This window comes from Urocitellus parryii, chromosome 3 (assembly GCF_045843805.1).
Source record: "Urocitellus parryii isolate mUroPar1 chromosome 3, mUroPar1.hap1, whole genome shotgun sequence".
Taxonomy (NCBI): domain Eukaryota; kingdom Metazoa; phylum Chordata; class Mammalia; order Rodentia; family Sciuridae; genus Urocitellus; species Urocitellus parryii.
The window spans coordinates 206,316,595-206,344,002 of NC_135533.1; the positions used below are offsets into that span (position 1 = coordinate 206,316,595).

At 55.7% G+C, this 27,408-nt stretch overlaps 1 protein-coding gene across 11 annotated transcripts; it reads left to right on the forward strand.

Annotated features, from left to right (window-relative positions):
* Window positions 1-1,017: 1,017 nt before the first annotated feature.
* On the forward strand, window positions 1,018-26,095 carry Wiz (WIZ zinc finger). Of its 11 annotated transcripts, XM_077796352.1 has the most exons (13): window positions 1,018-1,144; window positions 2,564-2,826; window positions 7,624-7,696; window positions 9,342-11,470; window positions 12,618-12,941; window positions 16,786-16,956; window positions 17,886-18,389; window positions 19,489-19,887; window positions 20,474-21,025; window positions 22,083-22,610; window positions 22,805-23,224; window positions 23,464-23,659; window positions 24,657-26,095. In XM_077796352.1, exons 2-13 carry the CDS (start codon window positions 2,622-2,624, stop codon window positions 24,814-24,816), a joined length of 5,661 nt encoding a protein of 1,886 aa, XP_077652478.1. In that variant the 5' UTR covers window positions 1,018-1,144; window positions 2,564-2,621; the 3' UTR covers window positions 24,817-26,095. The 11 variants fall into 11 exon arrangements, with proteins under 11 accessions (XP_077652478.1, XP_026245735.1, XP_077652481.1 ...); XM_026389950.2 differs by lacking the exons at window positions 7,624-7,696; window positions 9,342-11,470; XM_026389951.2 differs by lacking the exons at window positions 1,018-1,144; window positions 9,342-11,470 and having other exon boundaries at window positions 2,720-2,826.
* Window positions 26,096-27,408: the final 1,313 nt, after the last annotated feature.

Consider the following 27,408-nt stretch of genomic DNA (forward strand, 5'->3'; position numbering starts at 1 on the left):
GGAAATAAATATTTGAATTAATTAAGTGATTATATATATTGTGTGTACATTTGTTAAGATCTTCTGAAACTGAGCTGGGTTGTGGGGAAACAATGAACACAGGACCCTTGTCCTCATGTGGAGAAGATAAACAAACATGAAAATGATGAATGAATGGGTGGCAGAGTGGAAGGATGTGAATTAGGATGATTGGGTGCTTACTTGGTTTTCCAGATAAATAGATATTTTCTTAAGTGGTGGAGGGACGGGCATGTAGATGGGTTGTGAATAGATGAGTGTGTGTTTGGATAGATGAATAGGTGGTTGGAGGGGTGGACAGTAGGTGATTAGTTGATTGGATGGGTAGAGGAGTGGATGACTGATTAGGCATGTGGATGAAAGGATGGGAAGGTAGATGAACGGTAGATAGGAGAAGATAGCAGTCTTGTAATAGGCTAGCCCTGGAGGGACAGCGAATTAGGGGGCCTTAGCAATGGGGATCTAGGGCAGCTCTAGGGGCATGGAGATGCTTAAGTCCAGTGTGAACGATGGAGAAGGATGGAGTGAGTTTGTGGTTGGAAGACAGCTGAAGTGGACAAGGGACTGGAACTAAGGATTGGGTGGAGTTCTCAATGACCTATGAATGACCCGTGGAGGAACTTCTCTGCCCTCTTCCCACTCCTCTGGTGCTATTAGCAAACCTAGCTTTGGAAGAACCAGCCGGGTGATGGGAGCCATTGGGGGGGGCGAGGACAAGGGGGTTGTCATGGCAACAGAGCCTCTCCCTGGACACTCAGGTCGCTCGGGCCCTTTAAGGGTGACCGGCTTGGACACTCCCAACATGGCTGCTCGCCCGCTGGTCGCCCCCCCCCGCCCCCCAGCCGGGCGGCGCGCGGTGGGGGGGTAGTGGGGGGGGCTCCCCAGACCTCCCCATCATGGCGGCGCGGCGGGGCTGTCGCGCTGAGGTCACGGCTGCGCGCCGGGGGGGCGGGGCAGCGGGGGGAGCGATTTAAAGGGACAATGTCCCCCGAGCGGTGGAGGCGGCGGCGGCTGCGGAGGCCGCGGCACCGGCACCGGGAGCGGCAGCAGCGGTAGCGGTGCGAAGGACCGCACCAAGGAGGGGAGCTCCGAGCCCCGGCACCCGGCCGGTGGCACCGCCTCCTCGGTGAGGCCCGACCGGGCCTGGGGAGCCCGAGGGCGGGGCGGAGCCGGAGCGGGGAGGGGGAGGCCTGGGCCGGGCCGGGCCAGGCGGGACCCCCCAGGGCGGGGGGCGGGGCGGGGCCTGCAGGGGCGGGGCCTGGGCGGGGGCGGGGCCGTGCAGGTGGGGGGAGGGACGGGGGTCTTGGGGCAGGCAGGTGTCTCCCCCTACCTCGGCGGCCCCGCGGGGTCTCCCGCCCCGGGGTGCACGGGCGAAGCGCGCATCCCCGGGACTCAGGACCCCCAAGGGGTGCGCCAGCGCGGCGCAGCCCCCATCTCTGCGGCCCTCTGGGGGCGTCTGGCCAGGAGCCCCCTCCCCAAGCTGCCAAAGTGCTCCGAAGTTGCGGTCCAGCCTGTTCCCCGCGGGCAGTGCCCACCCGGTGGGCACCTGCAGGTGCTTCCTCCAGGCCTGACCAGGAACCCCCACCAAGACTGCCAGCCCACCGACAGGCCCCCTGGGAGCCCCAGGCCCCCTGAGGTCAGCGCCTGCAACCAGGCCTGGAGCCCCGGCCCCACCCCGGTTGCCTGGGCCCGGCCTCCCCACCATCTCCCTGGGGAGGGCGCCTCATTCCTGCCCTTCACTTTCTGCCGTTACCTTGAAGGTATTTATAGGTGGAGAGACAGCCCCCCTTTCCCTGGGGTCCTCGTTTCTGGACCAGAAGCCCCAGGGGTCCCTTTTGGCCTCGGACCAGAGCATTCTTGGTGGAGGGTGGGGAATGGAGGAACCCAGGCTGGGTATGCGTGAGGGATCATGCTGGTGAGAAGCAAAAGGGTTAATTGGTAGGGTCACTTGAGGCTGTATGTGGGTGTGAAGGGGTTAACGCTGGAGAGCCCTAAGGTCTTTCGGGGGAGGGTTGGAGTGTGGGAAAAGTGCATGAGTAATTGATATGGGCAACCCAAGTGAGAAAAGTAAAAGGGTAATGATGGGGAGACTTAAGTAAGTGTATAGGGTCAGAATGTGGAAGTGGCTGGGATGTGAGGAAACAGGCATGGCCATACGGTGTGCACGTGCAGAGAAGCCAGGGTGGGACTGGCTAAGGTGAAGCTGTCTGTGAATGGACAGAGGAATCTGAGAAAAGTGACAGGATTCATGATGGAGAAAATAAGGTGGCTGGGTGTGCAGTGTAAAAATGGGGTAAACTGAGGCAGTAAAGGATCTCGGTAAATAAAGGGGTTATTCGTGGGAGATGGAGGCATGCTGCTAGAAGGGGTCATTGGAATATAATATGTAAGGATGGGACCTCAGCACCATTTATCTAGCCCACTTGGACTGGGAGGTAAACTAAGGGAATGAACTGCAAGGGTAAGGATTAGAGTTTTGAGGGAGAAAAAACTGAGAAGTCCTTTTCTTACCTCTGCTAAGCATTGCCTCCCTCTCTATCTCCAGACCCACAATGACCCGCTGAGCCAATCCAGCACTGAGAGGAGTCAAGCAGAGAGCACCCATGGAGGGGCCCCTGGCAGGTGGCCTGGCCGCCCCAGATCGTCCTCGAGGCCCAGAGAGACTGCCTGGCCCAGCTCCAAGGGAGGACATCGAGGGTGGGGCCGAGGCTGCTGAAGGGGAAGGTAGCATCTTCCGGTCTACCCGTTACCTGCCTATCACCAAAGAAGGCCCCCGGGACATTCTGGATGGCAGAGGTGGCATTTCTGGTAAGAAGGTGGGCCCTGTGGCCCTGAAGGAACATTGAGCCTGGTCCCCAAAGTTCAGAGAGATCCAGGTTACATAGCACAGCAGGGTCTGAGTTGGAAGTCCAGAGCCTTCTCTTTGCACTCTAGTTTCCCATTTTAGAATTGTGAAAACCAAGACCCCCCACGTTAGGTGGCAAGGAGCTAGGACTCAAACTCAGGTTGGCCTGGCTCCCACCTCTGAGCCAGAACTACCTGGACCCAGATGCCCATCTTGGCACCCTGAGCAACCTGCCTCAAGCATACCTGTTCCCCAGGTGCACCTCATTCCCATCAATCTTTCTCAGGTCCTCTTTTCAGTCTTGGGAATTCTTGCTCCAGAGCCATGGGCCAAAACAGCTTGTGCCCTCTAGTGGCTAGGGAAAGACTGGGGAGTCGGGGATGCCTGCCACCCCTTGGTGCATTGGTTTGCCCTGCAAAAGGGTATCTCACATTGTCCCCATCTCAAGATTTGTTATTAATGCATTAAATACTGAGCACCTACTATGTGCCAGGCTCTGTTCTGGGTGCTGGGAAAACAGCTATTAACAAAAGAGGCCACAGTTCCTGCCCTCTGGGCAAAGGTATTCTAGAAGAGAAGATGGATGACAAGTAACTAAACACATATTGTAAGTGCAGGTAGTGACACAGACTGTAAAGGTATTAAACAAAGTTCCAGTATCATGCCTAAGGGACCTGGGAAAGCCTCCCTGAGAAGGTGGCATTTGATGGAGCATGAGATGAATGGTGGGAAAGGCATGCCAGATGGAGGGAAGAGCAAGTGTAAAGGTCCTGTGGTGGGCAGGAGCCTGGCATTTTTCAAGGACCAGGCTGGAGCCTGATGTGGCTGGAGAAAAGTGGGTTGATACATCAGACTTCTCCCTTCATCTCCTTGGCCTGTCCTCAAAGGCTGTTTTTCAGGAACTTCCAAACACCTTGTCAGAGGTTTCCAACATACCATACCCTTTCTGTGATCATTTCACTTCATTCTTAAAAGAATCCTGTGGGGTAGCCTTGGTGACTATTATCCCCTGTTAGGGATTGGGAAAACCAAGAATTTGTGGTGAAATACATTGCCTAAGGTCACAGAAAATAGCAGTCACATAGCTCAACAGCCCTCATCCCTTTCCACTGTGCTGCATCCTTGTGGGTCCTGCCCATCAGCACCACTCATGTTGCTCAGGTATTTACAGAGGCATCTTTGTGGGCCTAGTATTGGGACACAGCAGCGACCATGGACCCCACCATCTGGAGCAGGGGAGACGGATGCACACTGTGCACATGTTGTGGCCCAGTTGCTGGGGCTCTGAGTGGAGGAAGCACCTAGCCCAGCCTTGGAGCCTCCAGTAGTCTGCCAGATAGTGAAAGAAATAGGATGAGGGATGATCAGCCTGGGAAGCCGGTGGGAGGTATCCAGGCAGGGATCTCCACACATGCAAAACTTGGAGATGTGGTGGCACCTACAGGTGTCAGGCAGCAGGGTGATAGTGAAGTGAGACTCACTTGGGCTGAGGGTTAGCTGGTTAGTACCCAGTGAACCTTAGAAATCCCCTCAAACCTCAGAGAGTGGCAGGATCTTGTCGAAGCTTACACAGTTGGCCAGGGCAAGGCTGGGATCTTGACTGTGTAGGAGCCCAAGGAAACAGACCTGTAGGTTGTGAAGAATTGGGCATTTCTTCTCCACCTGCAGAAACTCCAGGTCTGGAGAGAAGGAAAAGTTAGGTAAATATGTGTGTCTCCCTCCCCCCGGGGATCAACCAGAGGGGTCTATGCATGCACCTGTTTTGCAGCCTGGAGAGGAGGGGACTGTGGCTGACAAGGAAGGTCAGGTCCACTCTTCATCAGTTTTCCTGAACAAATGGGCAAACGGGGTGGGGATGGACTGGTGGTGTGGAGGCTAGAGGAAGGCCTGGGCTTTGGACTCTCTGTCTCTCGCCTGCCTTCTTCTGTTGTTCAACCCCTGCACCTGCCCTGAGAGTCTTGTGATGCCTATAGATGAGAAAAGTCTCTGGGGGATGCTGTTCTACCCCAAGGTCTGGGCCCTCCCTCATCCTCACTCAGCCCTTGGATCCCTTCCAAGGACTCTCTGGAGTGGTCACCTCCAAACTTCTCTGTCTGGACAAGATGTATCTACTACCTGTTCTGTCTTCTGCTGTGGATTTTGGCCAGGAGTCCCCACAACTGCCCTGGAGCCTCTATCCAACATGTCGCTAAGTTGGGGCTCTCAGGTACGACAAAGTCTCAGGGGGCTGAACCATTCCACATGGATCAGTAAAGAGCCTGGTGCATGCCTGGCATTGTACTGGGCACCGGGGACCCAGGGACAAACGACGCATCATTTGTGCCCTCTTGAGGCCCCAAACTGGAGAGGAAGTCAGAGCGTGGAGTCAGCAGGCCTGAGGCTCTGAGTTCAGCCTCCAGCTTTCACCTTGAGAAGTCACAGAGACATCCCCAAACCCCCGGAAATCCTACCTCCTTTCTTTCCTTCTACCACCATTTCTCTGGATGGAGCATTTTACTATGGTCTCATTGGCACCCATCACTGTCCCTACAAGACTTATTTGGTGCTCGTACCCATTGTACAGAGGAGAAAAACGGAGCCTTGGAGCAGGAAAGGCAAGCCATTCAGGTCATACTACTGAGCCTTGAACTCGGATCTGTCTGGTTCCAAAGTCTGGCTCTTGGCCACTCAGCCAAGCTGCCTGGCCTGAGATTCAAGTTGTTCATGGATACCTCCTTTTGTCATTTGCAAGCCCTCTCTGGGATCCCAGATGGCAGGAGCCTATGAGGGCCCCTTCGCATGGTCACTCCTTGAGGGTTGCATCCCAGGCACCTCCTGCCACCCACAGGGACTACTGGATCCCCATTGGTATGGAGGCCTCTGGGCAAAGCCCCACCTCCAGCGAGTCTCAGACATGGGCCCTCCTTGGCCTCTTTCCTCCAAAGTTGCTGCCACTAAAAATAGGAGCCTCGCCGGAGCTGCTCAGACAAAGAGGCCAGTGTGGCCCCCTGGCTCTTGGAGTTCTTAGACAACAGCAGACTTACCAAATCTGGGACACCCAGAGTCTCAAGAGCTTGGGGTCTCAGAATCTTAGAAGCAGGACACCCAGGATCCTCAGACCCACACCTCTAGGCTGTACTGGGACTGGTTAGTTGCAAATCAGTCACCCTCTCCTAAGAAGCTTCCATCTGTGACTTGAGTTCATTTGGAGCCTGTGTCCTGGGGTCCAAACCCTGCTTCCCAGCCCTCATGCTCTGCAACCCCCAATCCTAACTCCAAACATGGCTCTGCTCCCTGCCCATCTACACTAGTGGTTTTCAAATAGGGGCAGTAAGGCCACCGTGGGGACACCTTGGTAATGTCTGGAGACACTTTTGTTTGTCATGATTGTGGGATAGGGAGGTAGTGGCATCTAGTGGGCAGAGGCCAAAGCTGCTGTTCAACTTCCTGCATTGCCCTCACCCGGAGAATGATCTGGCTCCAAATGTTCAACAGTGCCAAGGTTGAGTAACTCTGCTCTGGAATATGAAAATTTCAGTACCCCCACCCCACCCTTCAGAAGCGATACCACTGTCACAGCCCTTTTCTCAGGGTCAGAAGCCAGACCCCCAGGCAGCGACCTAAGGCACCCCCCTCCAGTTTTTATTCCTCGACTCCTAAAGGTCAGCTCTTAATTTCCAGGGCAAATTGGATGGTGGGTATTAGAAAGAATTATTCCCAGCCCTTGCCCTCTTTCTGGACCATCCTCAAATTGAGGCTAGTCCAGCAATTGCATCTGTCGAGCCCTGGCCAGGGCACAAGTTCCCCCAGTGTGTTAACCTTGGCCCAGGAAATTGGCCTGCTCCCCAGTTGGCACGCTTGCCCATGGCAGGCAAGCATGGCAGGCAGAGGAGACACAGGCCAGGATTCCTGTGGTCGCTCCAGGCGTTGGCTCCACAGGTGGATAATGGAGAGTTGGCCCTATCTGTGTCGGGGGATTCCCGGGAGGGAATTCCATTCTAGGATTTAAGCCTGGGAGAGGGTCCAGAAGGCATAGCTCAGACTGGCCAGGCTCATCACTCATCATCTGGCATGTATTTGTTGAGCACTGTGCGCCAGGCACTAGGATACTGTAGTGGGTAAGGCTGACGCAGTCCATGCTCTAGTGGGGCTTATGTGCTTGCAGGGGACCCACACAAGCAAGCATCCTGAGAGGGACCCAAGCAACTTGTGGGACAGCTAAGAAAAAAATGAAGCAGATGCTAAGAGAGAGAAAAAAAAATCTGAGTCACTTTTGAGTAGCTGGCCAGGCAGAGGGCACAGCAAAGGCCTGAGGGTGGGAAGAGTTAGGTGGCCTTGAGGCTTCACAGGAGGGTCCTGAAGTCAGGGCAGGGGCAGTGAGGGACCAACAAGGGGCAGGTGAGGTTGGAGAAAACAACAAAGACCCGACTTCTGAGGGCATTGTGGTGGCAGTTGGGAATCTGGCTTTTACTGTAAGGATAATGAGAAGCCAGGTGAGTTTTTACCAGTGTGTGACTTTAAGAAATCACCCGGGCTGCCAGGTCAGGGGAAAGAGAGGAGGTTTGGAAAGTAGCAAGGCCCTGGGATCCCCCAGAAGACTGAAGAAGACTCCTCCAGAGAAACCCCTTTCAGAGCTCAGTACAGAGGCCAACGGCCTCTTGGGGAGAGTGGTTGGGAGCCAGCAGGGCCCTTCTGAGGCACCTGCAGGGCTCCCAGAGCTGGGGCACGGAGCCCCGGCCAGGGGGACCCCAGCCCCTCAGGGTCTCCCCTCTCTGTTGCAGACGGGCAGTCCCATCCTGGCCTCAGCGAAGCCCTCCCCTGTGCCACCTCCGCCACCCATCGGATCAGCAGCTGGTGAGTGCCATGCTGGCCCTGACCTCAGGGAGGGCAGGGGGGCAAGCAGGATGTGCCCAGGCCTAAGAGAAGTCCCTGGGGAGTAGAAGGGGTCAGGAGGGAAACAGGAGGCCAGGCACAGGAGGTGGATCCCAATAGACAAGCCCCTGGGTATGTGCTAAGGGCGGGGGAGAGGTCTGGGGTGACACAGACGGTCAACTCTCATTATCCCTGCCAGGAGCAGAGCCAGAGAGGCAAGAGTCTGGAGATTGGACCCTTGAAGTCCTCTTTCTGCCAGCTGACCCTTAGAATGATGCTAGGCCTCTCTGAGCCTCAGTTTCCTCAATTGCAAAATCAAGCTTATAAGATATATCTCACAAATTCGCCTTAAGAACCCAAGGAGCACTGGGTAAGAAGAAGAATCAACCACAGTGCCCATGTCCAGCCACCCTTTATTAAACAGACTAGCAGGTGCTAATATATGATAATGATGGTATCATGATTAATCGTTAGCTTTCAGAATTAATAATAAGTGCTAAGGGTGGGGCTCTCAGCATGTGTTTATCCCACTGAATCTTTGCCACAGCCCTGGAAGGATAGTTCCGTTAGTGAGGCATGTTGCCAGTGAGCATCAGAGAGGTGACATCGTTGTCTCTGCTCCCCTGTCTGTGCAGCCCATTTCCTCATCTGTTCCATGTGCATGATTGATACCCCTCATGGAGGCAGGACTTTAATAAGGAAGGGAGACTTGATCAGGAACAATCTTAATAAGAACTTGCCTTGGTCACTGGCTAACTGGGAGCCAGATATCCAGTGAAGTAAAATGTTTTCTTGAATACCAAATTGTGTGCACCTTCATCCTGTGTCTTATGGAGTCAAGGTCCCCGTTTTAAAGGTTGTGGTTGCAAGCATTTAAATAAGCCCCTGCCACATGTGATGTTTTAATTGATGACACCCATGATAAGGCTTCTTAGACATTGTACAGGGACAAGGAGGTCCCTCTTAGATATCATCCCAATTTTTAGGATTAGAAACTGAGGCCCAGAGAAATTGCCTTACCTTCTCCTGACTCCGTCTTCCTCCCACTTGAGAGAGTCAGGTCACTGGGGCCAGAGGCTAAGTGGGGACCATCAAGCTTTCCTGACTCTGCCTTTCCAAGAGGGGAGATGCAGGGAGCAGGTGCATCCTTCAACCTTTCTGCTGCAAAGTTAATTTTTACCAAATTCAGGGGAGAGGTTTAACTAAATTAACCAAGTCACCCCATTTTGGAGAGAATCAACACAGAAGCAGCTTGATACACAGGTCAGAGCCTTAAGTCGTCCTGGGATAGATGAGAGTTGACTGGGCCACCAGACTTGGGGACATTCCTTAGAAGTAATTCCATCCCCCAGACACTCTCCTATGGTGCAGTAGGGTCAGGCTATGTGGACAGGTGTATTCTGGGAGTTAAAACTGGCTTTTGACCCAGCAGCTCTGGAAGGGTTCGCCTGGACTCCCCTGTCCCTCCCTTCCCTCACCCCAATGCTACCAGACTCTCTGAGGTCACCCTTGGGCTGGATATCTGGGGCCTGCCTCAAACTGCCTGGGAGGACTCCTTACCACCACTACCCTAGAAAGGTAAACTGAGGCCCATGGCTAACCTGTCCCCCTTGGCACTTCCTTGCAGCTGCTGGGATGGAGGCAGCCTGGACTTCCAGCCAGGCTCCTCACCACCCCATCTCCTGGGCCCTTTCCCTGGTCCCCCAGATGGCCAGGGGCCCTGGGAGCACCCCCTGGTCCAGGAGGCCGGGGAGGGCATCCCATCTGAGCGGAGATTCGAGGACTCAGTCATTGTGAGAACCCTGAAACCCCATGCTGAGCTCCAGGGCTCTAGAAGGTTCTTGCACCACCAGGGAGAACTGAAGCTTTTGGAAAAAGCCCCCCGGGGTCACCCCAGGTTTGACTGGCTCCAAGACACAGATGAGCAGGAGCCCCCACGGGACTCAAGGCTGCACCTGGACCTGTCTCCTCAGCCACCACCCCTGGCCTCCTTCAGGAGGGTGATTGTGCCGGTGGAAGATACCTCCAAGACGTTGGACCTGGAGATGGTGGGCACCAGAGAGGACCTGGAGGACCTTGAAGGCTTGGCCCAGCCTTCTGAGTGGGGCCTGCCGACATCGGCCTCCGAAGTAGCTACACAGACCTGGACGGTGAACTCAGAAGCGTCTGTGGAGCGGCTGCAGCCACTGCTGCCCGCAGTCCGAACAGGGCCTTACCTGTGTGAGCTGCTGGAGGAGGTGGCTGAGGGGACGGGCAGCCCTGATGAGGATGAAGATGAGGAGCCAGCCGTGTTCCCCTGCATCGAGTGCAGTATCTACTTCAAGCACAAGGAACACCTTCTGGAACACATGAGCCAGCACCGCCGAGCCCCGGGCCAGGAGCCCCCCGCTGACTTGGCCCCCCTAGCCTGTGGAGAGTGCGGCTGGGCCTTTGCCGACCCTGCTGCCCTCGAGCAACACCGGCAGCTGCACCAGGCCTCCCGGGAGAAGATCATCGAGGAAATCCAGAAGCTGAAGCAATTTCCAGGTGACGAGGGCCGTGAGGCACGGCTCCAGTGCCCCAAGTGCGTTTTTGGCACCAATTCCTCCAGGGCCTTTGTGCAGCATGCTAAGCTGCATGTGCGGGGCCAGCCGACCAAGGAGCCTTTTGGTGGTGGCAGCAGGGTTGGAAGCCCAGGCCCCGACGCCAGCACTCTCCTCTATCCAACTTACGGAGCTGCTTCAGGCCTCAGTGCCTGTGTCTTCTGTGGCTTCCCTGCATCCAGTGAGAGCCTGCTCAGGGAGCATGTGAGGCTCCTGCATGCTCATTCCCACTGGGAAGAGGATGGCGAGGCGTTTGAGGTGGACCCAGCCAGCCAGCCAGGCACAAGCCAGGATGCATACACCCGCTTCTCTGACAGCACCATGGACTACTTTGGCAAAGCTGAGCCGCTCTTGGCCCCCGCGTGGCGGGAGAACCCTGTTGGATATGACCCCGACCTGGCCTATGGCCCAGATTGCCAGCAGCTGGGCATGAGGAATTTCTCACTGTCAAAGCCAATCCCGCACGACTCAGGCCAGAGACCTCTTGGAAGGCTGGCCTTTCCCTCACCCCTGGCATCTGCCCCCTACTCCATACAGCTCAGTAGAAACAAAAGCACTGTCCACCTGCCGGAGCTGGGGGACCGTAGCCACCCTTGGAGTGAAGAGGAGGAGGAAGAGGAGGATGAAGATGTAGCACTGACTTCTGAAATGGACTTTTCTCTGGGAAATGAAGTCTTTCCACCTCCATCTGTCCCCAGCCTCATCCCCCAGCCAGCCCTAGAGCTGAAGCGGACTTTCCGAGATGCCCTACAGGCAGCCGAGGGCTCCAGGGCACAACAGCAGCAGCTCCGAGGGATGGTGCCCATTGTTCTGATGGCGAAGCTAGGGCCCCAGGTCATGGCGGCAGCAGCTAGGGTACCCCCCACACTGCCACCAGAGGAGTTGGGGCTGCAGGGCACCCACCCCCTGGATTTCCTGCTCCTGGATGCTCCGCTGGGTGGTCCCCTCGGGCTAGACACACTCCTGGAGGGAGACCCAGCCATGGCCCTGAAGCACGAGGAGCGGAAATGCCCCTACTGCCCTGATCGCTTCCACAATGGCATCGGCTTGGCCAACCACGTCCGTGGCCACCTGAACCGCGTGGGCGTCAGCTACAATGTGCGGCACTTCATCTCTGCTGAGGAGGTGAAGGCCATTGAGCGCAGGTTTTCCTTCCAGAAGAAGAAGAAAAAAGGTAGAGTGGCTTTGCTTTGGCACCCACCTCCCTCCACAGCCTGGGCGCCAGGAGGCTGGGAAGCTGAGTTCTACACCCACCCACCCTCACTCTAAATCCTCCCTTAGTGCCATGCAGGGTGCAATTGGGGTCTTCCTTCCTGTGAGACCTGGGAGCCACAGCAAAGGTCACCACCAAAGGTTGGTGGATGTGTGGTTGGTGGATGCCCCAATGTCTTGGCCATGCCTGCAGTGGAGGAAGGAGCCTGGGCAGAGGAATTGGCCCCAGGCAAATAATTCCATTTAATTTCTTCATTCAACAAATATTTATTGAGTGAGGTCCCCTCTGTTCTGGGCACAGGGGCCGAGGGACACAGAAGTAAACAAAACAGGAGACCTTGCTCTCCTGGAATTCATGGCCCAAGTCAAGAGCGAGGGGACCCTTGGTGGACTTCACAACTTGGGGCTGCCTGTGAGGTATGCAGATTCTCAGGTGACAAGGTTCTGATTCTGAAGGTCTATCTCCCACAGGAGTGCCCTGGGTGGTTCTGACATTGGCAGTCACAGAGTCCACTTGGGGAGATGCTGGTGTGGTGCGTTTGAGTGTGAGAGAGTGTGTTTGTATACACTAAGCTGGGGGGTGTGGGGTAGACAGGGAGGAAACCAGGCAGTTATGATGTCAAGCAATGAAGGCTGGGAGAACCTGGAGGCTGGGGAAGCCATGCAAGGAAATCTCTGACTCCACCTGGGGGCGGGGCTCAGAGAAGGCTCCCAGAGGAGGGGGCAGCACATCCTCTGTTTGCCGTTTCTTTATACGGTATGTATTTAATCTACAGTACTGGGCAGTGGTGATCAAAAATAGACACAAGAAGGTCATGCACTGAGTATTCACCCAACTGATTGTGAATCCACAACTGGAGAATGACAGGATCCCTGGGGGGAGTTCAGCCTTCTAGAACTTGAGAGATCAGCCTTCTAGAGTGTGTCTGGGGTTGGGATGCAGGAGCTGAATGCTGTGAGGCAGGCAGGAATGCAGTGGCAAAGGGAAAGAAGGCCGTCCAGTGTGGTCCAGAGGGTGAGAACCCTGGGGAAACAGAAGGGGTTGGGCCTAGAAAGCGGCTACCCCTATCCCTGCCCCATCATAGACAGTCTACGTCTTCTCTTTGCAGTGGCCAACTTTGATCCTGGCACCTTCAGCTTAATGCGCTGTGACTTCTGTGGGGCTGGGTTTGATACTCGGGCCGGTCTCTCCAGCCATGCCCGGGCGCACCTGCGTGACTTTGGCATCACCAACTGGGAGCTCACCGTCTCACCCATCAACATCCTCCAGGAGCTGCTGGCCACCTCGGCTGCTGAGTTGCCCCCCAGTCCCCTGGGCCGAGAGCCTGGCGGGCCACCTGGCAGCTTCCTGACCTCCCGTCGGCCTCGCTTACCTCTTACCGTGCCCTTCCCACCCACCTGGGCTGAGGACCCTGGGCCAGCCTACGGAGATGGTAAGGGGAGGGGGCGGGCCAGGCTGGAGCCCTGACCCTTTCCAGGAGCTCCGAGGGATGGAGTGGATGGGGGTGGGGGCAGCCACTACTTTTTTGGAAGCATTTTGAGTCATTTTACAAAGTATATTGACAACTCTTCTCACCACCTTCCTGCTATTTAGGGGTCATTTCTGTTTTGCTCAGGGGCTGGGCCAGTGCCCTTTCTGAATCTAATTTCCGTGCAAATGGTTATTGAAGTCTTAGGAGGAATCAGACATTGTACTAAACACTTTACAGTCACAAACTCATTGAGATCCTTATAACAACCCTATTAGGGTGGGATGTTATGACCATCCACATTTTACAGATGAGGAAACTGAGGCACAGAAAGCCTAATTAACCTTTCTGAAGTTACAGAGCCAGAAGGAGCCAAGTTTTGAAGTTCAAGCAGTTGGGCTCCAGGTTTCTTGTTCTTGATGAATGAATCTTCTATCTTGAGCAGTGCTGCCCAATAGAACTTTCTGAGATGATGAAAGTGTTCTTTAGTTATCTGTGCTGTTCTGGAGAGTCACCCCTGGCCACATGTGGCAGCTGAGCATTTGAGATATGGCTAGTATTGAATAAGTGGCAATTCTACTGGACAGGGCAGATCTACAAGTCCAGATTGCAGATGCTCAACCAAAGTCAGCACTGGTAAATCCCTCCCACACTCAAAATCTAGAATCTATATTTGACACAGGGGGCCAGGGATATGGTAGAGGAAGTGGAGAAGTGAAGATCTCAGCCTTGCAAAAGCTGACTTTGCAGCAACTTTTATAAAGCAGAGAACTTGTCTATGTGGAGCAGTTGGGCCCCGAGAAATGAAAGATATCTGAGCAAGGGAAATTGGCCCAGTTGTGTTTGGGCTGGGGCTTCTGTTTTCCTTACTTGCAGTTTCAGGGTTCTACCCAGATCTGTTTTCTAGGCTTGACTGGACTCATCCCACCTGCAAGTCCACTGAAGTGCACTTTGGAGTTTGCAAAGGGTAGGGTAGGGATATCAAAGACTCTTCTCTTCCTTGAACAAGGAAGAAATTGAGGCAAGTGCCTAGTTGAGATCATATCTCTAGGAGAGAGAGAGTGGGGATGTGATCTCAGACTTCTTGTCTTGGTTAGTGTTCAGCTTACTCCATTTGGTTTGTAGTGCCTCAGTAGTGGTTGGGAGGCATAGCTAGCTCTGAGGATGGCTGCAGGAGATGGTAGATTCCAGCCCTGCCTCCCTTTCTTCTGTATCATCCTAGCAGAGACCTGGATGTCAGGCTCATACTTTCTTATCTGGCACTTGGAACAGGATGGGAGTATGTGCTCCGCAGCCAGTTTCACCTCTGGCCAAGTTGTTTCTAACCAGAATACCAATGTGTCAGCCCTCCGCGCCTGCCAAGGGAGCTGACCAAGCCACTGGGGTGTGAGGCGTCAGCCAATGGATGGGAGGAAGTGAATTTGGCATTGCCCTGGCCTTGTCCAGAGGGAGGAAAGAGAGCTATGATTTATTCAGTGAACATCTGGGGTGGGGGGGCGCAAGGAAAAGGAGCAGTTGGGACGGTCCTAGAAGCTATTTATCTTTTAGTACGAATTCCCGAGATCACAGCTAGGTGTGGGCAGTGGCCCTGCAGGGCTGTTCTTAGAAGTCTCCTCCCCTCTCCCCAAGTGGGCCGGAGCTGGCGGGTGCCAAGTTGGGGGCGGGGCAACGGCCTGATTCTGGCCCCACCCAGCTGTCAAGGAACAGCTGGGCGCCCTCGGTTTGGAGTTGAGGAGGGAGGAGCCGGTGGAGCTTGAAATGTTAGATGTCTGAGCGTTCCCTAGGACTGCAGGACAGCACAGTCGGAAGACAGCTGGATACCAGGATGATGTTGGGGGGAATCCTCGTGGTTGGGGATCGGGTGTCTTCCAGAATCGTCGACCCAAAGAGGGAGACTTGCAGGAAAGAGAATGGGTTAGGATCCCGGGGCAGGTCCTAGCTCCACCCCCCAAGCCCCCTCGGGTCTCTAAAGTCTTGATAATATTGAGGTAGATGCCTGTGGCAGGAGGATTCCAATCCTAGCCGGGGAAATCCGGAGCCCGGGATGGGGCGGCAGTTGGAAGCCGCTCGGCGCGCGTCCTGGCTGCATGGGTGAGCCTGGGCCCGCGGAGAACTCCCAGCGCCTGCTGCCTTGAGTCCACAGGGCCCAGACTAACGCTTCACTCGTGGCGCTAGGCGCTCGGCAGGCCATCCTGGACGTACCCCGAGGGGCGGGGCGGAGCGCGCTCGGTGGCGGTGGCGCTCGGCGCTCGGCTGCTTTCGCCTGGGGCGGCCGCCCCGCGTGCGCCGGAGCCAAGATGGCCGCCTCCACCGCCCAGTGCCGAGTGACAAAAGCGGAGAGCAAAGCGGCGGCGGGGCCGCGCGCGGGGGCCGCCCGGGAGCGCGCGCCCACGGGGGCGCCCCCGCCCTGCCCCCCGAGCCCGGGCCCCGTGACCCTGCCGGCGCCGCCGCCGCCGCCGCCCCCACCCCCGCTGCCGCCGCCGCCGCCGCGGGACGGGCCCAAGGCCGAGCCGGAGCCGGGGCCCGGGCCCGCGCCCCCGCCGGGTAAGAGCCGGCACCGGGGAGGGTGCTGGGTGGGGAAAGTCGGCGTCCCGCCCGCCGCTGCCGCCCTCAACGCCCGCCGTCCAGTCTCCGGGACGCCCCCTCCCCCCAGGCCCTCTAGTCGCGCAGGTCTCGGGCCTCCTGTCGCTGCTCGCGGGGTCCCGGGCCTCAGAAACACTGCCACTGGCCCTTGGGATCCTCATCCCGCCTGACAAATGCCCCCTGCCTCTTTTGGAGTCCCAGGATCGTCCCTTGTCACGGTTCCGGTTTCGTTGGTGCGGAAACCCACTTTGGCCCTGTCCCATCTGACAGACGCGCCCCCCCCCCCCCCGCACGCGGAGACTTTGACAAAGCCCTCGGTGTCCCCGTTGCCGACGGCCTCCCTGTCTGCCTTCTCCTTGCCTCTGTAGGACTCAAACTGATCAGGGGACCTGCCTGGACTCCTGCCCCATTGCCTCCCACTGAGCGCCTCCGAGGCCATCCAAGACACAGTTCCCATCCTACAGAGCTCTTGTCATGCTCTGAACTCTCAGCTTGCAGCTCAACAGACCTCCCAGGCTCCTTTCTGTGAAAAATTAGACCATGAACACCCACCCTTGAGTCCCCCTCATGCACCTCTTACTTGGGGAATCTTCCTGGCCTGATACTCAGAAACTTCACACAAAATTCAGTGATTGTCACTGTTCTTTTTACCAGTCGGATCCTTCTGGGCTTGTCCAGGTTCCCAGTTCTTGCCATTTTTCATTCACGTTTCAGCTAGTAATGGGCAGACCTCCCCTTCCCCACATTGTCTCTGAAGGCCCAGCCTAAGCTGTCTTGCCAGCAGAGATTCCTCATTAAGTCTCAAGTCCCTGTCCTTGGTTCCTTGCCTTTGCATTGCCTCTCTGGCCTCCTTACCCTGGTCTTCTTTTGTCAGATTCCCCTTCTGACTGTACCCACCTCTACCTTCTCTGTAAGTTCTGCCCAGAGAGATGTTTTCTCTAAGGTTCTCCAGGATGGGAATCTGAGCTCAGACTTGTACACAGGACTTGCACTGTGTACCCTGACCTTCCCATGTTCTGGTGGGTGGAAGCTGCTGCTCCTCTTTCCTGTGTACCTGCATTGTGCTGGTGTTGGGAGTTATGGGTTGAATTTCAGCTTTCATGGGTGAGCTGCTTCTTAGAGTGAGAGCAGGCACCGAGAATGAAGAAGTGCCACATTCTTCATCCTTCTGGGAGTAGACAGCCTGACCCTTGCCTGGGCTGAGCCCATCTCCTCCACCCCACAGGCCTGGGTTCTGAGGAAAACACAATGGTGGCCATGGACTTGGGTTCTCCCCTGCTTCCTAAGAAGAGCCTTCCTGTCCCTGGGGCCTTGGAGCAGGTGGCTAGTCGACTGAGCAGCAAAGTGGCCGCCGAGGTTCCTCATGGCAGCAAACAGGAGCTGCCGGACCTCAAGGGTGAGTGGCCCAGGTGACAGGGCAGGGATTATGGCTGGTCCAGGTTCCTGGTTTACAGGGGAGCTCTCAGGCGTGGGGGTTAATATGGGTTCCCAGGTTGGTCGTGGCTTTCTCTAGTACATCTTAAGGTGCCAAGGAGACACTTAGCTGTTTTTACCCTTGAGCTTATGCAGTCCTGGCCATGCCCAGCATCCAGCTTCACACTAGGCAAGAGAAGGGCATCCAGAGAAGCAGCGGTCATGGCAGTCAAGAGCTCACACTCAAAGCCAGGTCGTTTGCCAACCATCCCTTGTTAGCAATACGATCTTCCAGGTGACACTGATTCATTCTGTTGACTCTAAGGTGGTTATGAGTCTTGACGTGTACTGTGCTAGTTCCCAGGGATGTGACAGGAACAAAATGGACCTGGCCCTTGACTTTAGATCATTAAAGTTGGGGGTGGAAAAGCAAAAAAGCAAGTGGGCAGGGGAAAAATGTCCTTTTATAGAAGCAGGTGCAAGGGAACCACAGAGACCCTGGCTGAGGCCTCTAGCCTAGTGTTTGGGGCATGGGTTGAGCTGTAGAGAGCAGTTAGGACTTAGCTCAGTGTGAAGCATGTGTCTGGTAAGTCATTGTTTGTGTGAACCTGTTGCCAGGGCATCCTTATGAATAGGAGATCAGAAAAGTGTCTGCATTGGCTGGACCACAGAAGGGCTCTATCTGCTGCTGTGTGCCCTTGGGCACAACTCTTCCCCTCTCTGAGCCTCAGTTTCCTTACTTGCAAACCAGACTGGCTAATCCCCACCTCATTAGAATCATTGTGAGGCTCAAGGGGCCTTGACAAAAGTAAAACATTTACACAGAAACTGGGTGTGAAGTGGGAGGAGAAAGGACAAGCTGAGCCCACAGGCTTCACAGTTTGTTCTCCTGACCTCCATTTCACCCTCTAGCCCAGAGCCTGACCACCTGTGAGGTCTGCGGCGCCTGCTTTGAGACCCGCAAGGGCCTGTCCAGCCACGCACGTTCCCACCTGCGACAGCTGGGTGTAGCAGAGTCGGAGAGCAGTGGTGCCCCCATCGACCTCCTCTACGAGCTGGTGAAGCAGAAGGGCCTGCCTGATGCTCCCCTTGGGCTGCCCCCAGGCCTAACTAAGAAGTCCAACTCGCCGAAAGAATTGGTCTCTGGGGCTACCCGGCCAGGTCTCCTTGCCCTGGCCAAGCCCTTGGATGCCCCTGCTGTCAACAAAGCCATCAAGTCTCCTCCTGGCTTCTCGACCAAAGGCCTGGCCCACACACCCAGCTCTCCGCTCCTCAAGAAGGCACCGCTGGCCCTGACGGGTTCCCCTACCCCCAAGAATCCTGAGGACAAGAGCCCCCAGCTGTCCCTGAGCCCCCGGCCGACCTCCCCAAAGGCACAGTGGCCCCAGTCTGAGGACGAGGGGCCCCTGAATCTCAGTGAGTGTGGGTCCTGGGAGCTGAGGGAGGCCCCAGTGTTGGGAGGGACTGGGATGTCAGTTGGGCCTCAGATCAGGATGGTTCAGGGTGGGGAGAGTGGGGACTGCAGCTCCCACATCCTGGGTTAGCCAAGGAAGCTTGTTGGTTGAGGCACTCACTGTGTCTCCTGTTGGACCACCCTGCATATGATCATCTCTCTCCAACTTTGCTGATCTTCCCCTGGAGGCTTGGCAACAACTGCTGAGCCTGCCAGCGTCATCCTTACCACTTTGTGGCAGCTCTTTATTCTTTGCTGGGCTAAGGATGGGGTAGTGTAAGTAAATAGGGCTCCTGTGGGCCTGGATTCCTCAGTGGGATTTCAGGGCATTTGAGGTCCTGTAGGTAAACGGGTAGTCCATCTGACAGGAGGTCCCTGTAGTTGGCCCTGTCTTTACATCTTCCTGGTCATTCTTTGTATAGGTTTCTCTATTTGTGCCTGAGGGTGGAGTTCCTCCAGCTGGGCTGCCTATGGGCCTGGAAAGTAGGATTTGGGAAGAAACCCTCCAAATGCAATGAGCAGGTTTTGTGAGATGTACTGTAGAACATCAGGCTTTCCCATGTATTTGTGAGCATTAGAGTCTGGGGATGACCCCAGAGTCTAGTCATCACCACCACTACCTCCCACCCACCAAGTTGGCACCTCATGTTCCCTTGAAATTACTCTACTGGAAGTGCTGTGTCTTCAGGAACAGGGTTCTTGGCAACCATGCCCTTGGCTGTATGATGCTTAGCAACCCATCCGGGCCCCTGCTGTCTGCCCCCACAGCTGTCATAGCAAGGGTCCCAGGGAAGAGGGCCCAGGAGCGTCAGACTTTGCCGCAGGAATTTGGTCACTGTCCACCCCACTTCCTTAAGCTCTCTACCTTCACCTTGATGCCAAAGAACTAGACAAGGAACAGGATGTTCTGCTGCCCAAAGCTTCTCAAAATAAGTCTGCACCATGAGACTTGGACCCTGAACTGCCTGGGCAGCTGAGAATCACACCAGACCCTCCTGTCTCCTTCCCCCAGGGCCGGCCAAGGTGGCGGCCGTGAACCCCCCCTGTGTTTTGTCTCCGCAGCTTTAGATAGTGACGGGGGCAGAGAGCTGGACTGCCAGCTGTGTGGTGCCTGGTTTGAGACCCGCAAGGGCCTGTCCAGCCACGCCCGTGCCCACCTGCGCCACCTGGGCGTCAGCGACCCGGACGCCAAGGGATCCCCCATAGACGTGCTCCACGGGCTCATCAGGAGGGACGGCGTCCAGATCCGCCTCCCACCCGGGCGCGGAGCCCTGGCCCAGCTGGGGCGGCCTCCTCCCGCCTCTGCGGCCCTCTCCTTGCTCCCCCCCCCACCGCCGGCCAAGAAGGCCAAGCTGAAGGCCGCGGGTACGGCCAGCCCCTGGGGGAAGCAGGACCTCTCGGCCGCCGCAGCCGCCGGCATTTTCTGGGCCTCTGATGTGGAGCCATCTCCTCTCAACCTCTGTAGGTTCTCGCTTCAGCCGCCCTCTCCTCCCTGCGGGCCCTGGAGCCCCTCCCGGGGGAGGGGGGTCACGGCCCCCTCCCTACTCTCTCCCCGTTGAGGCAGGGAGTAGACAGGGGCCCTTGGCAATGGTCCGGCTCTGCCCAGGGATCTTTTTGGCAGTGGGCTATTCGGCCCTCTCTCTTGGCCTTTGACCTCCATGACCATGACCCTCCCTGAGAATGAAGGCCAAGGGGAGGGTCCCGCCTTTTGATGTGAAAGGTGCTCACATCTGCCTCCCCAGACTGGGTGGCATGTGGTGCCTAGGTTGCCGCTTCCTTCCCCATCAGTTTTGGGTTCCTCAGAGCTATGGAATCTTGGTTCTGTCCTCTGTCAGGACTGGGGGCCCATTTGCTCTCTGGAGTCTTCCCCTTGTTCCAACTGGGTGTCTGTCCCCCCTGCCCTAATCCTTATTTCCCTTACTTGCACCTGCCCACCATCACCACCCTAGCCTGTGGGCATGCTGCTGCCCACACCCAGCTGACCAGGACACTACTACAGATGACCATTGTAATAATAAATTCTAACTGCTCCTCTCTCCTGCTGCAGCCTCCGGCCCAGAACCAGCTCGAGACATCCGCTGTGAGTTCTGTGGTGAGTTCTTCGAGAACCGCAAGGGTCTGTCGAGCCATGCACGTTCCCACCTGCGGCAGATGGGCGTGACTGAGTGGTACGTCAATGGTTCGCCCATCGACACACTGAGGGAGATCCTGAAGAGACGGACCCAGTCTCGGCCAGGTGGACCCCCCCACCCACCAGGGCCTAGCCCAAAATCCCTGGCAAAGGTGGTGGGCACCGGAGGCCCTGGCAGCTCATTAGAAGCCCGCAACCCTTCGGACCTTCACATCTCACCTCTGGCTAAGAAGTTGCCACCACCACCAGGCAGCCCCTTGGGCCACTCACCAGCTGCCTCTCCTCCTCCCACGGCCCGGAAGATGTTCCCAGGCCTGACAGCAACCTCCCTGCCTAAGAAGCTGAAGCCTGAACAAATGCGGGTGGAGATCAAGCGGGAGATGCTGCCAGGGGCCCTTCATGGGGAGCCGCACCCATCTGAGGGTCCCTGGGGGGCGCCGAGGGAAGACATGACACCCTTGAACCTGTGTAAGTGTGAACCTATGGCAGGGTAGGGAAAAGGAATGGTCGGGTTTCTTCCCTGCCTCCCCTTGCAGGTATCTGTAGCACCCAGGGTTGAATTAGAAGGGAGGATACATGTGAAGCCAGTTGTACATTCCCCCTGTGCAGATCTGGGCAACAGAGCTGCTGCTTGATTCTCCTTTATTCATACAGGGGAGGTAGAACTGTGTCATATGTGATGGCAAAAATATTTTATCTTTTGTGCCATCTTCAATCAGTTGGTAGTGGCTGCCATCCAGATTCCTGGGGAGGTCAATTAGTGATATCTACCATGGCAGGAGTAGAGGGACTGGCAGTAGATGTCTGAACTGTCTTTCTGATGTTCCTGGTAATTGATTGCTTGACGTTTGGAGTCAAATTTGAGTCAAGAAATCTTCTCCTCCATAATCTGATAATATCCAACCTTGGGCAAGTTTCCTCATTTGGAAGATGGAGATCAACATAGTCCCACATTTGTGGTTGTCTCAAAGATGAAGCACTTAGCACAGTGCCTGGTTACAGAAAGCTCTGTGCATAGTAGTTGTCATCATGTCACTGTCACTTGTTTCCCTCTCAGACCATCGCTATGTTTATTCTGCTTAGGTTGATTGACTGCCTGCTGTATGCCAAGCAGGTGAGGATGGCCTAAGGTCTGCCTTATAGCTTGTATGCCAACTCTGTGCCACGTGCTTTGAACCATTCTCATTTTAGATTCTCCCAGTAATACTGGGAAGTGAAGATTTTTCATCTCCATCTTGCAGAGGAGGAAACCAAGGCTCAGAGAGGGGGGGTGACTTGCCCAGCATCACACAGGGAACCATTGTGAATCCAGCTAGAATTTGAGGTGACAGAACAAGCAGAAGGGCTCGATGTACACAAGGACCTATGAAGGCCCAAATGAGGGAGCAAGTCACTGGAGTCTGGAGGTGGGGTGGGGACAGGGGCAGCTAGGCAGCTGGCACTAACATGGGCCTTGAGCTTGGAGGCTTCCTGCCCGCAGCCGCTGCCTCCTTCTCCCCCCACCCCAACCTTGGACCCCCTGCAGCGTCCCGGGCAGAGCCGGTGCGCGACATCCGCTGCGAGTTCTGCGGTGAGTTCTTCGAGAACCGCAAGGGCCTGTCGAGCCATGCACGCTCCCATCTACGGCAGATGGGTGTGACCGAGTGGTCTGTCAACGGCTCGCCCATCGACACGCTGCGGGAGATCCTGAAGAAGAAGGCCAAGCCGTGCCTCATCAAGAAGGAGCCGCCAGCTGGAGACCTGGCTCCTGCCTTGGCTGAGGATGGGTCCCCCACAGTGGCCCCTGGGCCTGTGCAGTCCCCACTGCCATTGTCGCCCCTGGCTGGCCGGCCAGGCAAACCAGGAGCTGGGCCAGCCCAGGTTCCCCGGGAGCTCAGCCTGACACCCATCACTGGGGCCAAACCCTCAGCCACTGGCTACCTGAGCTCAGTGGCAGCCAAGCGGCCCCTGCAGGAGGACCGACTCCTCCCCGCAGAGGTCAAGGCCAAGACCTACATCCAGACTGAACTGCCCTTCAAGGCAAAGACCCTCCATGAGAAGACCTCCCACTCTTGTAAGCAGTGGGTGGCAGGGTCCTGGGAGGGCATTTGCCAGGGCCTGCAAGGCCGGGCTATGCCGCATAAACCCGCACTGACCCCCAAATAGGGCCCCTGTGGGAGGTGGGATTGGCTCCTGGCCTGAGCAAGGCCCTCTGGGTATTCCTGCCCCCTTCGGGCCATGGCTCAGCAGTACCCCCTCTGCCTGCAGCCACCGAGGCCTGCTGCGAGCTCTGTGGCCTTTACTTTGAAAATCGCAAAGCCCTGGCCAGCCATGCACGGGCACACCTGCGGCAGTTTGGTGTGACAGAGTGGTGTGTCAACGGCTCGCCCATCGAGACGCTGAGCGAGTGGATCAAGCATCGGCCCCAGAAGGTGGGCGCCTACCGCAGTTACATCCAAGGCGGCCGCCCTTTTACCAAGAAGTTCCGAAGTGCTGGCCATGGCCGTGACAATGACAAGCGACCGCCCCTGGGGCTGGCACCTGGGGGCCTGGCCTTGGTTGGCCGCAGTGCTGGGGGGGAGCCAGGGCCTGAGGCTGGCCGGGCAGCCGACAGCGGTGAGCGGCCTCTGGCAGCCAGCCCACCAGGCACTGTGAAGGCTGAGGAACATCAGCGGCAGAACATCAACAGTGAGTGCATGTGGAGGTGGGTCATGAGGGAGGTGGGTGCCTGCTGGGCCCTACTCACTGGGTTCTGCCCTACATTCACTCCCTCAGATGCTTGCTTCTCCATTCAGCTTCCACTACCCAGGCGGCAGCTGGTCACCAGCTGTATGAGTCCCCAGAGTGTCTGCCCCTTACTTGCTGAAGCAGGGTGTCTTCAGGGCCCTGGCCCTTCTGCTTATCTCCCATCTCTCTCCCTACCTTAGAATTTGAACGTCGGCAAGCCCGCCCCCCAGATTCCACTGGGGTCCGGGGGAGTGAGGAGGCCAATGACTTGCATCAGAAGCTGGAAGAGGTGCGGCAACCTCCACCCCGGGTGCGGCCAGTCCCATCCTTGGTGCCCCGACCCCCTCAAACATCACTTGTCAAGTTTGTAGGCAACATCTACACCCTCAAGTGCAGGTATGCTGCCCCTGGGGGAGTGAGGGAGAACGCCCACCTGGGCCTCGGCCACCAGGCTCAGAACAGGATGGGGTCCAGTAGGGGTGGCAGATATAGCTGTAGGAGGTACTATCCTTAGGTGCAGTGGGGCCCAGGGTTCCTCAGACATTGGCATCTCAGAGCATCAGGCTGACACCCCAAGCTTTGTAGCCAGTGAGACCCGGGTTAGTGACTTACCTCCCCAATGTCTCAATTTTCCCATCCTTAAGACCTGCTTGAGGGCTGGGGATGTGGCTCAAGCGGTGGCGCGCTCGCCTGGCATGCGTGCGGCCCGGGTTCAATCCTCAGCACCACATACAAACGAAGATGTTGTGTCCGCCGAAAACTAAAAAAATAAATATTAAAATTCTCTCTCTCTCTCTTAAAAAAAAAAAAAAAAAGAGCTGCTTGAAAGATTTTTTTATGAGGACCAAGTTTCATAGTCATAAAGCACTGAGAACTGTGCTTGGCACATGGTAAGCCCTCAACAAATATGTGTCTGATTAAGAAAAAAATAGGTCTTAGTTAATTCTTACCAAAGTCCAGGAAACAGGGAGTCTTGAGATGAGGTGACTCAACTCAGGCCATAAAGGCAAAGTGAGAGTAGGATTTAAATCCAAGTCTTTGGGACCCTATGCTATGAGGCCTTGTTGATGCTGGCTTGACAAGAGGAAGAGGGGCCTGGTGAGTTGGGTAGACTCTGCTTCTCTGTACCTTCTACCATCTCAGATCATATGCATTAGACAGATGGTAGAGGTACTTGGGAAGCAGGAGGTCTCTTACCCAGCACCAGCGACTTCATCTCCAGGGGACCCTGCCAGAGCCCCATAATGAATCGAGGTGACCGTCCACAGAGAGACACATGGCTTCTGGACCCCTCTTCCCTCAAATCTTGAATTTGATCTGTTTAGCAGGTGTGTCAGGGATGTGTTCTGTCCTCATGGCAGCAGCCTCTCCCTCTTCCTGTTCTCCCACACAGGTTCTGTGAAGTGGAATTCCAGGGCCCCCTCTCCATCCAGGAAGAGTGGGTACGACACTTACAGCGGCACATCCTGGAGATGAATTTCTCCAAAGCAGACCCTGCACCTGAGGAGCCCCAAGCCCCACAGGCACAGACAGCAGCGGCAGAGGCACCCTAACAAAAGCATTCCAGATTTCCTCTTGTGCCACCTCTGTCTACTGTTTCTCCTCTATGTCCTCTTCCCTCTCTTCCTTTCTTTTCCGTTTCCAAAGGAGCAAGCCAAAACCTCAAACCGGTGCCCCTCGGGGGCCGGGCACACTACAGATGGGCGCCGGGAGCCAGCTAGCCACCCTTCCCCCAGCCTGAGGACTCTGGGGCCACAAGGGTGTCTTCCACAGGGGTAGCAGCCAGTCCCTGGTGGCAGCTGATCTGTTCACAGGGGAGGACAGCATTACCCCATGTCTAGCAGCCAGACAGGGCTATTTCTGCCATCCATGGCCATTTGCAGAGACCCCAAAGACTCCCGTTCTGGTCCCCTTTTGTCCCCATGAATATCCTCTCACACACGCACATGCAAACATACACGCACACACGCACCTCGTGAGACCCGGGATCTGCCCTAGCCCCCCAGTTCCCGAGTTAAACGATCACATCATGCCACGGTGCTTGCTCAGGGGAAACTACGCTCCCTCTGTTGACCCGCTTGGGCCTGGGAGCCCCCGTTGAGCCCACAATGCCACGGAAATCCTTGTTGGTTGCCCCCCAGAGGGGCCTTCCTAGCTGGGGAAGAGCTCAGAGCTGACAGCTGCCTCCTGCCATGTCAAGGCCCCCCAGAGCCTCAGGGGCTCCAGGGCCGGAGGGTGGGGGGGGATGGGACTCTCCTCCCCCCATCCCTCCCTCCCTCCCCCTTTTCACTGTTGCTTTCTATGTATAGCTCCCTAGATCTTTCACTTTTTTAAAAACGCGTTTTGTGTAGAGAAGAAGGAACGTGGATCTTTTTATTTTGCAATCCTGGGCCAGCTAGATACCGGGAGCAGATTGACCTTTTAACTTTTTTCAGTGGCCACCTTTTGGTTATCGATGTACCTAGAAGTATGTAAATTAGATTAAATTTCTCTTCTGGAAACACCCCGGGGCAGGCGGCCAGCGTGTGTTTTTCTGTCTAGTGGACAGGCTGGCATTGGCTGGTAGCTGGGGCTGGGATAAGGGCCTCATCCACTGCTCAGAGCCCTGGAGGCCCTGAATTTCCCCTTTGGCCGCCAAGTCGGCCAGACACAGCTGGGGATGACCAAGTTCCCAGCTGTTGGCTTTGATGCCACTTTTGGTGGGGAACTTGCTGGCTGGTGAAGTGGCTTCTGTGAGCAGAGAAACCAGGGCTCTGGGCAGCTGGTCTGGGACGGGAGCCAAGATCAAGAAACGATTGAGGCTAGAAAAAGCTTTTCAAGGGTAGGAGCTGTCCACGGAGGGAGCTGGGGATGCAGTGGGGTGGGGGTAAGAAGCAGCACACAGCTACTGGAAGCATTTGTGGGGGGAGGTGGGTTGGTAAGGGTGCAGAGAGCTGGAATTCACTTGCCTTTAAAACATGAAACTATTTTTTTTTTGGGGGGGGGGTTGTGGTGCTGCTGGGGATTTCACCCAGGGCCTTACAAGTGCTAGGTAAGCACTACTCTAGCACTGAATGCTACAGCCCTAAAACATGATTTGTATGAGACACTGCACCCCAAACCCAAGTAACATCAGGGGAAGAAGGGGAGCTACTAACTCCGTTGTGATATTTTCCTGCTTGGCAAATGTTTACTGAACATTTTCTGAGACTTTAAGATTTTGTTGGCTGCCCCTCCTTGTTTATTGCATGTGGTTTTCAGCTCACTGTTTTCACTGAATAGCCAAGTGGAAATGATCTCATGAGGTGTGGATTGCAGGGGCCTCATCTACCCTAACCCTGTTTTTCCTTGATCCTTTGTACTATGCCCACCACCTGGGAAGGAAGCTTTAACAGGTGGCAATAACATGCTCACACAGATGGTCTGGGCCCCCAAGCTTCTCTTACCTGATGGTGCTTCCCATCCAGCATGGGTGGGTATAATCAAGACTTGGGAAGCAAGGAAGGTGTATTTGTGAAAGGAGAGCTGATCCAGTGTTGCTTCCTTTTCAACTTTTTAAAAAAATATAAAATGAGCTAGGCAAGTCAACCTCAGTTATCCTGGAGGCAGAGACTGGAGGATCACACGTTCAAGGCCAGCTGGGGCAACTTAAGCCAGACCCTGTCTCAATAGAAAATAAGGCTGGGTATGTAGCTTGGTGGTAGAGCACCTGGGTTTAGTCTTCGTACCACAAATAAATAAATAAAATGAAATGGTGGGTGAATGTAAAAAAAGTTCAGATAATACAAGTTCATATTAAAGTAACATGGGAAACCCCTCCTCACCTGCCATTGTACACTAATAACTCTGCCTGTCCTTGTGAGGGTCGCCTATAATTCTTGCCATGGAAAGTCTTCTAAAACTTCTGAGCATGGTTCTTCCCTGCTTAAGCCATTCTACTGTCCAACAAAGTACAGTCTTGGCCTTTGAACTGCTCACGCTCAGCCTGTCAAGGTGTTGGATGTTAAAATCTTCAAATGAGTGAATGATGGTTGTGGCAAGTTCCACAATGAAAGCTGTAGGATGTAGGAGAGGTGTCCTAGGACCTTGACATAGTTTGGAGGCCAAGCAGGCATCCCCAAGGATTACAAAGATGGACCTCGAACTAGTGCACATCAATGAGAGCC